This window comes from Hyperoodon ampullatus (genome assembly GCF_949752795.1).
Source record: "Hyperoodon ampullatus genome assembly, chromosome: 17".
Lineage (NCBI taxonomy): Eukaryota > Metazoa > Chordata > Mammalia > Artiodactyla > Ziphiidae > Hyperoodon > Hyperoodon ampullatus.
In genome coordinates, this window is record NC_136930.1 from 42,095,232 (window position 1) to 42,109,464 (window position 14,233).

Below are 14,233 nucleotides of genomic sequence, written 5' to 3' on the forward strand. Positions count from 1 at the left end.
GCAATCTCTTGCCGCTTCTGGAGGAGGATAGAGGTGAATGTCTCTAAGGGCTTTGTAGCGGTTCATTTCCAAGGCCCTCACACTCTGTTCAGGAGCTTTTGGTGACCAGAGCTTCCAGGTGAACCTTAGTCCTTCTCTGCTTGCCAAGTTTGGTGCCACAAGGCTGAAGAACATAAGGCACATTGCTTCTTCTGTCTTTCGTTTTCTCCTTCTTCAACTCTCTCTTACTTTTAACCTTTCTTTTTAAACAAGGACTTCGAACGATTCAGTCACCTGTTTTAAGTTTTGTCCTCAACCTTATTCATACTATGGTGCATCTGGGAGTTGATGGTTTTCCAGTTTTAGTTGACTAGCCCTGTGAGGGCTCAGGTGAAAAGTATGTAACATGATCCCATGATCAAGTCATTATGAAAGTAATGGGTCTGTTTACATACAGCGTTTGCCACGTTTTCACTCTGTTAGGAACTTTTGTAAGGAAATGACATTCTTGCTTGTTTCATGAGGCGCAAAGGGCAGTATTTTCAGAAATAGCTATGTGGTCCCCAAGAGACAACATTCTTTTGCCATGAAGTCTACTTACCAGACATTTTGGAAAAATTGCATCCTAAATCAGAAAGATATAACTGTAATGTGTTTGGGGTTAAAAATTATCTCAAAACATTTTAGCTGGTATTTTTGAGAACAGAGTTTCTTTTATTAGAAATTAGAGGCTTTCAATGAATTAAAATGTGTAATAGTCCAAAGTGATGCATACTGGTTAAAAGCAGATGATGAACTCAAACTAATGGTGGAAGTAATTCCAGTTTTAATAGTAAATATTATAATTGTTGTTTTGCTTTATTTTTTTAAAATTTAATTTAGTTGGGGCAGGATTTGAATGGAAGCTCACTTAATTGATGCAATTAAAATGTAATTGAAATGAAAACAAGTCAAAATTATCAAAAGGATTATTTTCTAATTATAATACATATACAACCATAATTTCCTAACCAGAATTAAGAAAGAAATGTTTGCACATTTGGTAATGTTTGTTTCATAGTACATATTCCTACGGGTACCATGATTAATGCCCATTTTTAAGGCACACTGAAATTTCAGGTTTATTAAAATTTTTGTTTAAGCAAATAAAGTTATTTAGTTTGTTTTTCTTCTAAGTGAAAAAAATGTGTGGTTTGTAGGGAACTTTATTCAGTTCTTTTTTTTAAACTATTTGAAAACTCATATTTAGTCTATGCACTTTACCCTTTTTTGCTGCTAATAACTTTAAAAATAAAATAACTTGTTCTTTCTTTTGCTTTAAAATGTTTGTCATCTCGTGTATGCCAGATTTATTGGACTGCAGTAGTTTTAGTGCATTTTGGCTGGAATGTTTATTATGACATCACTATAATCTATATACAGTATGTGATTTCAGATGGTTTCAGTGTTAAATATTTTCATAATTATGCTAGTTTTGGCAGTTCACTTGGAACTTTTTCACATCTTTTTAATGAATATGTTTTACTTCTGGGCTTTTGAGACAACCATATGTTTCAAAAATTAATAGTGTGCTTTTAATGTTAACATTGTGCAGAAGTGTATGACTACAGACATTTTTAAGGATCTAAGTTGAACTTAAAGTAATTACAGTAAGGTCTTATTCACAGTAGTAGTCTTTTAGTATTTGGAGACTATAACATCCCCCAAAATAACAGAAGATGTCATTATAAAGATTGAATAGTGAAGCTGTTTTGTGGAATGAAATGCTGTGAAGTTTGTTTTTTATTAACTTAAACATAAGTGTGTGCAAAAATTTCCTTTATTGTTTGTTACAGTAAATTTTTAACTTTTTGTTGTAATGAAGTTTCAAACAGAAATTTTTTCTTTTGCTAATATATCACACTAGCATCTGAAGCCATGCTATATTGTAAAAGATTCATCTTTTATTATTGTATAATCCTCTTAGTGTGGTAGTGAATAAGAATTTTTGTGTCCTAAAGGAGGTCCTATCATTGTTCTTATTTGCCTCTAGTACGCTATTAGAATGGTAAATTTAGTGGGTATCCTTCTTTTTATTCTTCAAATTTTCTCTTCAACTATATAAAAGAGAAAAACTAAATTTATCACGATTCTTTTAAGCATTATGAAATAGTTTTATTATTGATTAATGAATTGATGGTGCACAGTACACCATCTGTTTCCCTTTGTGTTGGAGAGATGTTTGATCTCTGCCTCCTCATATGCATCTCTCATTCAAGCAGAATGTGCTCTTTTATCCCCCCAAAAGGAAAAAGATGATGTCAGATGCTTTTACCTCGTTTTACTACCTCATCTATTTCCTCCTTGTAATATCCGTCTTATTGAAAGAGCAATCTATGTTTATTTTTTCCATCTTAACTTGTTATTCACCCTTTGAAGTACTCTTTTACTTCTTCCACTCCTGTCCCTCTACTGCAGTTACTGAATGTCTTTTTTTTTTTCCTTTGGTTATTGGCACCCTCCTCCTAATTACTAAATCTTAAGCGTTAGCATCTCTGTGGTTCTTAATGTGACCTCATTTTTACTGAACTAGTCCACGTCTTTAGCTTCTGGTATTGTTCTCCCATCTTAAACATTGTATACTGTGGCTTTTTTTGACTAATCATTATTCTTGCATGTGCTGTTCATAGTTTTCCCCCTATAGCCTCCAATCTTAACCTAAAACATTTCTACACTCAGTTTTAACGGCCTCATCTCTCTAGTTCTTCCAAATAGAATGACTCTTTGTGTTCCTATTACTTGAAAACAAACAAAAAAGTACTCTTGTAGACTGGTTATATATGTTTTAAATAGATTCTGAAATCTTTGAGAACAGATATTATATCTAATTTGCCTTTGTAAATCCAGCAATTAACACATAAAAGCATTATATAAATGTTTGTTGAATCAAGTCAGGAAAAGAGTACTCATTTGCATTGTATAAATTTCAAAAATATGTATGATTTTTTTGAAGTTTTTATCTTATCCATATCAAAACCCAGTTAAACCTTATATCTAATCTGAACAATATTCAATTCAGTGAACAGTGTTAAATAGGATGCTAAGATTTCTGAGGATGATTAAGATTAATTGTTAAAGGTGATTAAAAAGACAGCTTGGCTTCTTAATTTAAGTCACAAAATAATAAGGGTCTTAACATATAAAGAAATAGGGGAATATTAAGACCCTTTCCATTTATTTTGCATTTTCCAATGGAAAATGTTTAAAAGCTTCCTGTGAATTGTCTTCTTTTGCTAAAACCATATATAAGAATTTTTTTTGACATTATCAAGTGGTTTCTTTTGATACCAACTAAAGAAATAGACAATTTATGATTTTAAACTACTACTTAGTTTTAAAATGGTGTTTAAGAATGCAAATTATGAAAAATTTTGGTTACATAGATTTTTAGAGCTAAAAAAAAACCCTGAAGAGTCTATCTTATCACATTTTAGTAACCTGCATACATGCAACAAAACTTTTTAAAATTCTTTAATGGTGACTGATACTTCTCTTTCTTCAAAATAAAAATAGGATGACCATGAAAGCTGTGGTTCTAATTCTACCAACCGTAGTACTACTGAGAACACAAAGTCATCAGTAAAACCCCGAAGAATTCAGCAGGCTGCTCCCACAGATCCTGATTTGCCACCAGGTAACTTCTTTTTTATTTTTAATTTTCGTTTATTTTTGGCTGCGTTGGGTCTTTGTTGCTGTGTGTGCGCTTCTCATTGCCGTGGCTTCTCTTGTTGTGGAGCACGGGCTCTAGGCGCATGGGTTTCAGTAGTTGCAGCACGTGGGCTCAGTAGTTGCGTCACGCAGGCTTCAGTAGTTGTGGCGTATGGGCTTAGTTGTTCTGTGGCATGTGGGATCTTCCCAGACCAGGGCTCGAATCCGTGTCCCCTACATTGGCAGGCAGATTCTTAACCACTGCACCACAAGGGAAGTCCCGCCACCAGGTAACTTCTAAGGGCACTGATAAAACCAAAATTTTGATTGTTATTAATCATTGTAGCCCTTTGTAGAATATATATTTTCCATATTTTTTAGTGTTATAAAGTATTTAAAATATGTGTACATTTGCTGCATGACATCAGAACAGATTGAAAGACATTTGTGAGGGCTCTGGACTCATTCAAATTTTGATGCTCTTTTGCCCTAGGTTTATTCCTTAAGTTTATTTCTTTTTTTTTTTTTTTCTATTTACTCCTTTATTTAAGATTAAAAGGTGGGTGACTGAATGACAGTTACTTGAATATATTTTTGTCTTAAAATTTACTCATCTGTAAGTATAGGAATCACTGATCTAAACAACAAAATAACACAGATCATTTCAGACAGCTTCCAGTCTCCAGATTAAAAGCTTCATCACTTCAACTATATATATAATTCCTTTCATTTATTTTCTCATAGATTCTAATCATCTCTTGAGGATGATTAAAGGACAAATCCCAATAATTAATACATTGTTCTTACTTTGCTGCTGTTTGTCCCTATGCACATGATCATATATCAGGACCCCTTCCCTTAAATTTTTCCTAGATTAAAGGTCAGGAATCAAATACATCTTCATGGAACACTAGTGCACATCTGATGCTTTTAACAGCGTTTCACATTAAATAAAAAGGAGACATATTGTGCTGGGTAAGATAAGCACTCATTACATCATTAAGTTAAATAATAATTTTATCATTGTATAAAAAGTTCCCAGAAATTTAAGTTAGCTTTGTATTGCTTGAAATGTTTATATAATAGTTATAGTCTTTTCCATGTGGCGATTTTGCAGAGCAAAGTGTCAGTGCAGGTATTTCATTCTTTTTCTGTTTTTTTTTTTATGTTTCTGTTTATTTCTTCATTACACTTACAGTCTTATAGTTATTTGTTGTCATCAGGGAAACAGAGAAGAGGGATGGAAGTCAGCTCTTCTTGGGGACTCAGGACTTTCTTCCTTATTTATATTAGTTCCAGTACCTAAAAAGTGGATCCCAATCCCGTTTTAACTCACAGAGAACTCTGAAAACAGGCTAATTTATCTGATGCAAAGTCAACACCTAAGGAGACCCAAATCCTTTTTTACATTTTAAGATGATAACTGGGATTAAAAAAAAATTTTTTTTATTGCAGTATGGTTGCTTTCTTACATCCTCTCCAAGCAAAGACTTGCCTCTGACTCTACCTATAGTCTCTTTGTTCCTCTTGCTTCTTGATAAACAAAGGAAACTGAAATTTTTATTTATCTGGAGGAGTAGTGGCTTACAAATAACAGTTCCTTGATAAATGTTTAATGAAGGAAAAAAAACAATGATTGTTACATGTCAGCTCTGTAGCCAAAGTGCATTGCTGCCTTTTTACTGTTAGTAGTTATCTGTCACTTCTCTTTCGATTTTATTTATCAGTTACTTCTTTTTTTTGAGGTATAGCTGACATTGGTATACACTTGTTTCTGCTCCAAAGGTTTGTAAGCTGGTTTCAACCTAAGTTGAACCCAATTTCAAACCTGTTAATTTTTGACAGTCTTCTGGCACCATCTACTTTACTTGTAAGAGGTTGCCATTAGGTACATCATTTCATAGCCCTCCTCCCTCAAATATAGGTTCTAAATTACATTTGAATTGAACATATTTAACTGGTGTTATAGTGATGTTAATGCTGATGCTTTGTGTTCTTAGGAACTTTACCTAACAGATCTCAGTATTCTCTCTGGCCTTATAGGTTAATTGCTATGGCTGGAGAAGGTACCAGAAGAAGTTATTTTACTTCTGAATGTTTCTAATTCTACTTAGAGTAGTTATGATGGTTAAAGAGCTTTCTAAATTCTTTTCATAAGTATTAACTCCTTGGGAGAAATCTCTGGTGAATCTAATTAAACTGTAAATTAAACTATAGCTTGTTCTTATTTATGAAATGGGCAACCCCTTTACCCCTCCAGATTTCTGACTACATATCCCCTTAAAACTTCCTAAGCAAGCTCATTGTATACAACTCTCTCCATCAATATCCTGGCAAAGAATAATCAGTTTTAGGTTTAACTGTTGAGTCTTATTACATTTTTTTTTTCTTTTAAGAAAGAACTTGTTTAAGAAAAATTTAAAGCTTTTGTCAGTTGTTGATTTCACTAAAAATCTTCTGTGGGCCAACTTGCATGTCCTCAAAACAGGTCCCAGACTTTTAATGATTCTTTAGAGACTGTATTGGAATTTATACTGATATTCAGGATTGGGAGAACTGACCTATTTTTAGGAGCATAAAACATAAAAATAAACGTAACATAAAACATCCTATTTTTAGTGGCATAAAACAGAGCTGTGTTCTACTGAACTACTTGAAGTAGCTTTTGGATTAACAGGTGCTTTTCTGCCTTACCTAACAGGACTCATATCCTCTTTTATGCTGTGACAAAAATCACAGTTAAAGGAGTTGCTTTAGAAAGTAACTGAACTTGTTGGACAATTACTGGAAGGCAGAGCAGCTAAACTTAATATTGCCAAAGGAAAAAAAAGGATAATTTGACAGTCCAGTTGGATAATCCTTTTATTTCAAGATTAACTCATAAGGTTATTTGAGGACTCATTTCTGGCAATGTTATCTTACCTGTAAAGAACCTATATTAAGGTTCTTTCATGGTAGAGATGAATTCCAGTTTTCAAAATTTTCTAGGGCAAAGTTATTTCTTCCAGCATCTGTGGTTATAATTTTGGCGTTCAAACATTTACATAGATTCAGAGATGCTTTTTGAGAAAAGTTTTGGTGTTGCGAATAGTTGTTCTATATCTTTAAGGATGGGCACCCCTCTAATAGGAAAGAAACACAAGTCGATATCTCATATTTTCTTTGCAATTTCTGGTCTTGTTATCTGGAACAGTCTTTTTCAGATTATGCACCCTGACCAATGAGTGCATTGTGAAAGCAATTTAGTGGGTCATGGCAAGCATTTAAACAATATGTAACATAGAATAGAAAACCACATAGTGTGGGGCATATAGTAAAGGTTAATCATATTTCAAGAAACTTATGCATATATATGTGCTTTGCTGGGTTATGATGTAATATTTCTTACTGGGAGAGAGGTCAAAAGAGTTTGAATCTGACTGATTTGAACCATACACATTTTCTTTCAGTTACTGATATATAGGCCAGAACCTTCAATTACTTTTAATAACAGTTTTGAATTGTGGGCCTAGGATACTCAGTAAGTTATGTTGACAATTCCTATTTAGAGAGAAAGTTTAAGGTTGTTTCATTTATTTCTTTCTTCATTCATGCTTTCCTCAGTATTCTCTGTACTTTATCTAGCTTAGAAGTGAGATTACTTCTAAGCTACATACCTGGATTATTTAGTCCTATGCTCTCTGAAGTGTACAACCTTTGGTTTTGTTGAAGGTCATTGTAAGAAGCCAGCCTTCTGTGGGCTGCTTCTGCATTTTCTCTAAAGTGGCATTAAGGGTATTGTCCTTTAATTTATTCAGGACCTCTTAATTAACGGATATGTTTTTTCTTGTTAAATATTTTTTCATTAAAGTTTTTTTCTACTTATTTTCTAGGAAGCTCAGATAAATTTTGTGTTCTAGTGCATAGCTTCCTCTTTTTTGATTTTGTCATGTAATTGTCTCTTCCCTTTTTTTCTCCTTACCCTTTTACTCAGAATATATGTATTGGGATGGCCAAAAAGTTCCTTTGGTTTTTAAGCAAAAATAAAAGACACATTTTTCATTTTCACCAAGTACTTTATTGACCAACGTATTCACAGTTTTGTTCCACTACGTTCTGACATTTTCCAGGCCACTTCATAATTCCATCTTTCCAATACTTCTCATCTTTTTGAGCAAAGAACAGTCCTCTAGGGAATTGAAATTTTTTCCATTAAGGGAATTTTATAAAGCCCAAAATGAATGGAAATCCGAAGGTGCAATGTCTGGTGAATATGGAGGATGAATCAGAACTTCCCAGCCAAGCTGTAACAGTTTTAGTCTGGTCATCAAAGAAACACACGGTATTGCGTTATCCTAATGGAAGATTATGTGTTTTCTGTTGACTAATTCCGGATGCTTTCTGTCGAGTGCTGCTTTCAGTCGGTCTAACTGGGACCAGTACTTGTTGGAATTAACTGTTTGGTTTTCCGGAAGGAGCTCATAATAGAGGAGCTTCCAATCCCACCATATACACAACATCACCTTCTTTGGATGAAGACTGGCCATTGGTGTGGTTGGTGGTGGTTCATTTTTCTTGCTCCATGATCTCTTCCGTGCCACATTATTGTACAGTATACACTTTTCATTGCTCGTCACAATTGGTTTTAAAAACGGAACGTTTTCGTTACATTTCAGTGGAGAAACACATGTGGAAATATGGTCAAGAAGGTTTTTTTCATGCTGTCACTCCCTCTTGTGAGAACACCAGAATCACAACTACCTGCTGGACAGTCATCGATAAGAGGACACTGGAACTCACCAAAAAAGATACCCCACGTACAAAGACAAAGGAGAAGCCACAGTGAGATGGCAGGAGGGGCGCAATCACATTAAAATCAAAGCCCATAACCGCTGGGTGGGTGACTCACAGACTGGATAACACTTATACCACAGAAGTCCACCCACTGAAATGAAGGTTCTGAGCCCCACGCCAGGCTTCCCAACCTGGGGGTCTGGCAACAGGAGGAGGAATTCCTAGAGAATCAGACTTCTAAGGCTAGTGGGATTTGATTGCAGGACTTTGACAGGACTGGGGGAAACAGAGACTCCACTCTTGGAGGGCACACACAAGGTAGTATGTGCATCGGGACCCAGGGGAAGGAGCAGTGACCCCAGGGGAGACTGAACCAGACCTACCTGCTAGTGTTGGAGGGTCTCCTGCGGAGGCAGGGTGTGGCTGTGTCTCACCGTGAGGACAAGGACACTGGCAGCAGAAGTTCTGGGAAGTATTCCTTGGTGTGAGCCCTCCCAGAGTCCGCCATTAGCCCTACCAAAGAGCCCCGATAGGCTCCAGTGTTGGGTTGCCTCAGGCCAAACAACCAACAGGGAGGGAACCCAGTCCCATCCATCAGTAGACAAGCAGTTTAAAGTTTTACTGAGCTCTTCCCACAAGAGCAACAGCCAGCTCTACCCACCATCAGACTCTCCCATCAGGAAACTTGCACAAGCCTCTTAGAGAGCCTCATCCACCAGAGGGCAGAGAGCAGAAGCAAGAAGAACTACAGTCCTGCAGCCTGTGGAACAAAAAACCACATTCACAGAAAGATAGACAAGATGAAAAGGCAGAGAGCTATGTACCAGGTGAAGGAACAACATAAAACTCCAGAAAAACAACTAAATGAAGTGGAGAAAGGCAACCTTCTAGAAAAAAAATTCAGAATAACGAGAGTCAAGTTGATCCAGGACCTCGGAAAAAGGATGGAGGCAAAGATCAAGAAGATGTAAGAAATGTTTAACAAAGATCTAGAAGAATTAAAGAACAAACAAACAGATATGAACAATACAATAACTGAAATGAAAAAATACACTAGAAGGAACCAATAGCAGAATAACTGAGGCAGAAGAATGGATAAGAGACCTGAAAGACAGAATGGTGGAGTTCACTGCCGCAGAACAGAATAAAGAAAAAAGAATGAAAAGAAATGAAGACAGCCTAAGAGACCTCTGGGACAACATTAAACACAACAGCATTCGCATTATAGGGGTCCCAGAAGGAGAAGAGAGAGAGAAAGGACCAGAGAAAATATTTGAAGAGAATATAGTTGAAAAATTCCCTAATGTGGGAAAAGAAATAGCTGTCCAAGTCCAGGAAGCACACAGAGAGTCCCATACAGGATAAACCCAAGGAGAAACACGCTGAGACACATAGTAATCAAACTGGCAAAAAATTAAAGACAAAGAAAAATTACTAAAAGCAGCAAGGGAAAACTGACAAATAACATACAAGGGAACTCCCATAAGGTTAACAGCTGATTTCTCAGCAGAAACTCTACAAGCCAGAGGGGAGTAGCATGATGTACTTAAAGTGATGAAAGGGAAGAACCTACAACCAAGATTACTCTACCTGGCAAGGATCTCATTCAGATTCAATGGAGAAATCAAAAGCTTCACAGACAAGCAAAAGCTAAGAGAATTCAGCACTACAATACCAGCTCTACAACAAATGCTAAAGGACCTTCTCTAAGTGGGAAACACAAGAGTAGAAAAGGACGTACAAAAACAAACCCCCCAACATTAAGAAAATGGTAATAGGAACATACATATCGATAATTACCTTAAACGTGAATGGATTAAATGCTGCAACCAAAAGACACAGGCTTGCTGAATGGATACGAAAATGAGACACACATATAGGCTGTCTACAAGAAACCCACTTCAGACCTAGGGACACATACAGGCTGAAAGTGAGGGGATGGAAAAAGATATTCCATGCAAATGGAAATCAAAAGAAAGCTGGAGTAGCAATACTCATATCAGATAAAATAGACTTTAAAATAAAGAATGTTACAAGAGACAAGGAAGGACACTACATAATGATCAAGGGATCAATCCAAGAAGAAGATATAACAATTATAAATATATATGCATCCAACGTAGGAGCACCTTATTACACAAGACCACTGCTAACAGCTATAAAACAGGAAATTGACAGTAGCACCGTAATAGTGGGGGACTTTAACACCTCACTTACACCACTGGACAGATCATCCAAAATGGAAATAAATAAGGAAACAGAAGCTTTAAATGACACAATAGACCAGGTAGATTTAATTGATATTTATAGGACATTCCATCCAAAACCAGCAGATTACACTTTCTTCTCAAGTGCTCATGGAACATTCTACAGGATAGATCACAGCTTGGGTCACAAATCAAGCCTCAGTAAATTTAAGAAAATTGAAATCATATCAAGCATCTTTTCTGACCACAACGCTATGAGACTAGAAATGAATTACAGGGAAATAAATGTAAAAAACACAAACACATGTAGGCTACACAATACATTACTAAATAACCAAGAGTTCACTGAAGAAATCAGAGGAAATCAAAAAATACCTAGAGACAAATGACAATGAAAACACGACGATCCAGAACCTATGGGATGCAGAAAGAGCAGTTCTAAGAGGGAAGTTTATAGCTATACAAGCCTACCTCAAGAAACAAGAAAAATCTCAAACAATCTAACCTTACACCTAAAGGAACTAGAGAAAGAAGAACAAACAAAACCCAAAGTTAGCAGAGGAAAGAAATAATAAAGATTGGAGCAGAAATAAATGAAATAGAGACAAAGAAAACAATGGCAAAGGTGAATAAAACTAAAAGCTGGTACTTTGAGAAGATAAACAAAACTGATAAACCATTAGCCATGGGATGGGGAGGGTAGGAGGGAGGGAGACGCAAGAGGGAAGAGATATGGGAACATATGTATATGTATAACTGATTCACTTTGTTATAAAGCAGAAACTAACACACCATTGTAAAGCAATTATACTCCAATAAAGATGTTAAAAAAAAAACCATTAGCCAGACTGATAAGAAAAAGAGGGAGAGGACTCAAATCAGTAAAATGAGAAATGAAAAAGGAGAAGTTACAACAGACACCACAGAAATACAAAGCATCCTAAGAGACTACAGACAACTCTGTACGAATAAAGTGGACAACCTGGAAGAAACGGATAAATTCTTAGAAAGGTATAACTTTCCAAGACTGAACCAGGAAGCAATAGAAAAGATGAACAGACCAACTACGAGTAATGAACTTGAAACTGTGTTTAAAAATCTTCCAACAAACAAAAGTCCAGGACCAGATGGTTTCACAGGTGAATTCTGTCAAACATTTAGAGAAGAGCTAACACCCATCCTTCTCAAACTCGTCCAAAAAATTGCAGAGGAAGCAACACTCCCAAACTCATTTTATGAGGCCACCATCACCCTGATACCAAAACCAGACAAAGATACTACCAGAAAAGAAAATTACAGACCAATATCACTGATGAATATAGATGCAAAAATCCTCAACAAAATACTAGCAAACAGAATCCAACACCACGTTAAAAGTATCATAAACCATGATCAAGTGGGATTTATCCAAGGGGTGCAAGGATTCTTCAATATACATAAATCAATCAATGTGATACACCATATTAACAAATTGAAAAATAAAAACTATATGATTATATCAGTAGATGTAGAAAAAGCTTTTGACAAAATTCAACACCGATTTATGATAAAAACTCTCCAGAAGGTGGGCATAGAGGGAACCTACCTCAACCTAATAAAGGCAATATACGACAAACCCACAGCAAACATCGTTCTCAGTGGTGAAAAACTGAAAGCATTTCCTCTAAGATCAGGAACGCGACAAGGATGTCCACTCTCACCACTATTATTCAACATAGTTTTGGAAGTCCTAGCCATGGCAATCAGAGGAGAAAAAGAAATAAAAGGAATACAAATTGGAAAAGCAGAAGTAAAGCTGTCACTGTTTGCAGATGACATGATACTATACATAGAGAATCCTAAAGATGTCACCAGAAAACTACTAGAGCTAATCAATGAATTTGGTAAAGTTGCAGGATACAGCATTAATGCACAGAAATCTCTTGCATTCCTATACACTAATGATGAAAAATCTGAAAGAGAAATTAAGGAAACACTCCCATTTACCATTGCAACAAAAAGAAAAAAATACCTAGGAGTACAGCTACCTAGGGAGACAAGAGACCTGTATGCAGAAAACTATAAGACACTGATGAAAGAAATTAAAGATGATAGCAACAGATGGAGAGATATACCATGTTCTTGGATTGGAAGAATCAATATTGTGAAAAATGACTATACTATCCAAAGCAATCTACAGATTCAATACAATCCCTATCAAGTTGCCAATGGCATTTTTTACGGAACTAGAACAAAAAATCTTAAAAATTGTGTGGAGACACAAAAGACCCTGAATAGCCAAAGCAGTCTTGAGATAAAAAAACAGGTGGAGAAATCAGACTCCCTGATTTCAGACTATACTACAAAGCTACAGTAATCAAGGCAGTATAGAACTGGCACAAAAACAGAAACACAGATCAATGGAACAAGATAGAAAGCCCAGAGATAAACCCACGCACCTATGGTCAACTAATCTATGACAAAGGAGGTGGGATATACAATGGAGAAAAGACAGCCTCTTCAATAAGTGGTGCTGGGAAAACTAGACAGCTACATGTAAAAGAATGAAATTAGAACACTCCCTAACACCATACACAAAAATAAACTCAAAATGGATTAGAGACCTAAATGTAAGACCAGACACTATAAAACTCTTAGAGGAAAACATAGGAAGAACACTCTGACATAAATCACAGGGGGATGTTTTTTGATCTACCTCCTAGAGTAATGAAAATGAAAACAAAAATACACAGTGGGACCTAATGAAACTGCAAAGCTTTTGCACATCAAAGGAAACCATAAAGAAGACAAAAAGACAACCCTCAGAATGGAGAAAATATTTGCAAGCAAATCAATGGACAAAGGATTATTCTCCAAAATATATAAACAGCTCATGCAGCTCAATTTTGAAAAAACAAACAACCGAATCCACAAATGGGCAGAAGACCTAAGTAGACATTTCTCTGAAGAAGACATACAGATGTCCAAGAAGCACATGATAATTTGCTCACCATCACTAATTATTAGAGAAATGAAAATCAAAACTACAATGAGGTGTCACCTCACACCGTTTAGAATGGGCATCATCAGAAAATCTACAAACAATAAGTGTTGGAGAGGGTGTGGAGAAAAGGGAACCCTCTTGCACTGTTGGTGGGAATGTAAATTGATACAGCCAGTATGGAGAATAGTATGGAGGTTCCTTAAAAAAGTAAAAATAGAATTACCATATGATCCAGCAATCCCACTACTGGGCATATACCTAGAGAAAACCATAATTCAAAAAGACATTCACCCCAGTGTTCATTGCAGCACTATTTATAATAACCAAGTCATGGAAACAACCTAAATGCCCGTTGACAGATAAATGGATAAAGAAGATGTGGTACATATATACAATGGAATATTACTCAGGCATAAAAAGGAACGAAATTGGGTCATTTGTTGAGACGTGGATGGATCTAGAGACTGTCATACAGAGTGAAGTAAGTCAGAAAGAGAAACACAAATATCGTATATCAATGCATGTATGTGGAACCTAGAAAAATGGTACAGATGAACCGGTTTGCTGGGCAGAAGTTGAGACACAGATGTAGAGAACACATGTA

General features: G+C 35.9%; 1 protein-coding gene across 5 annotated transcripts in view; it reads left to right on the forward strand.

Annotated features, from left to right (window-relative positions):
- VPS13B (vacuolar protein sorting 13 homolog B) overlaps nucleotides 1–14,233 on the forward strand; it is a gene marked incomplete at both ends in the record, with an annotated part of 778,321 nt that overhangs the window by 35,794 nt on the left and 728,294 nt on the right. For all 5 annotated transcript variants that reach the window (XM_079722541.1, XM_079722545.1, XM_079722542.1 and 2 more), the window contains one exon: nucleotides 3,532–3,652. In XM_079722541.1, coding sequence (XP_079578667.1) covers nucleotides 3,532–3,652 — 121 coding nt within the window. The remainder of the gene's footprint in view (nucleotides 1–3,531; nucleotides 3,653–14,233) is intronic.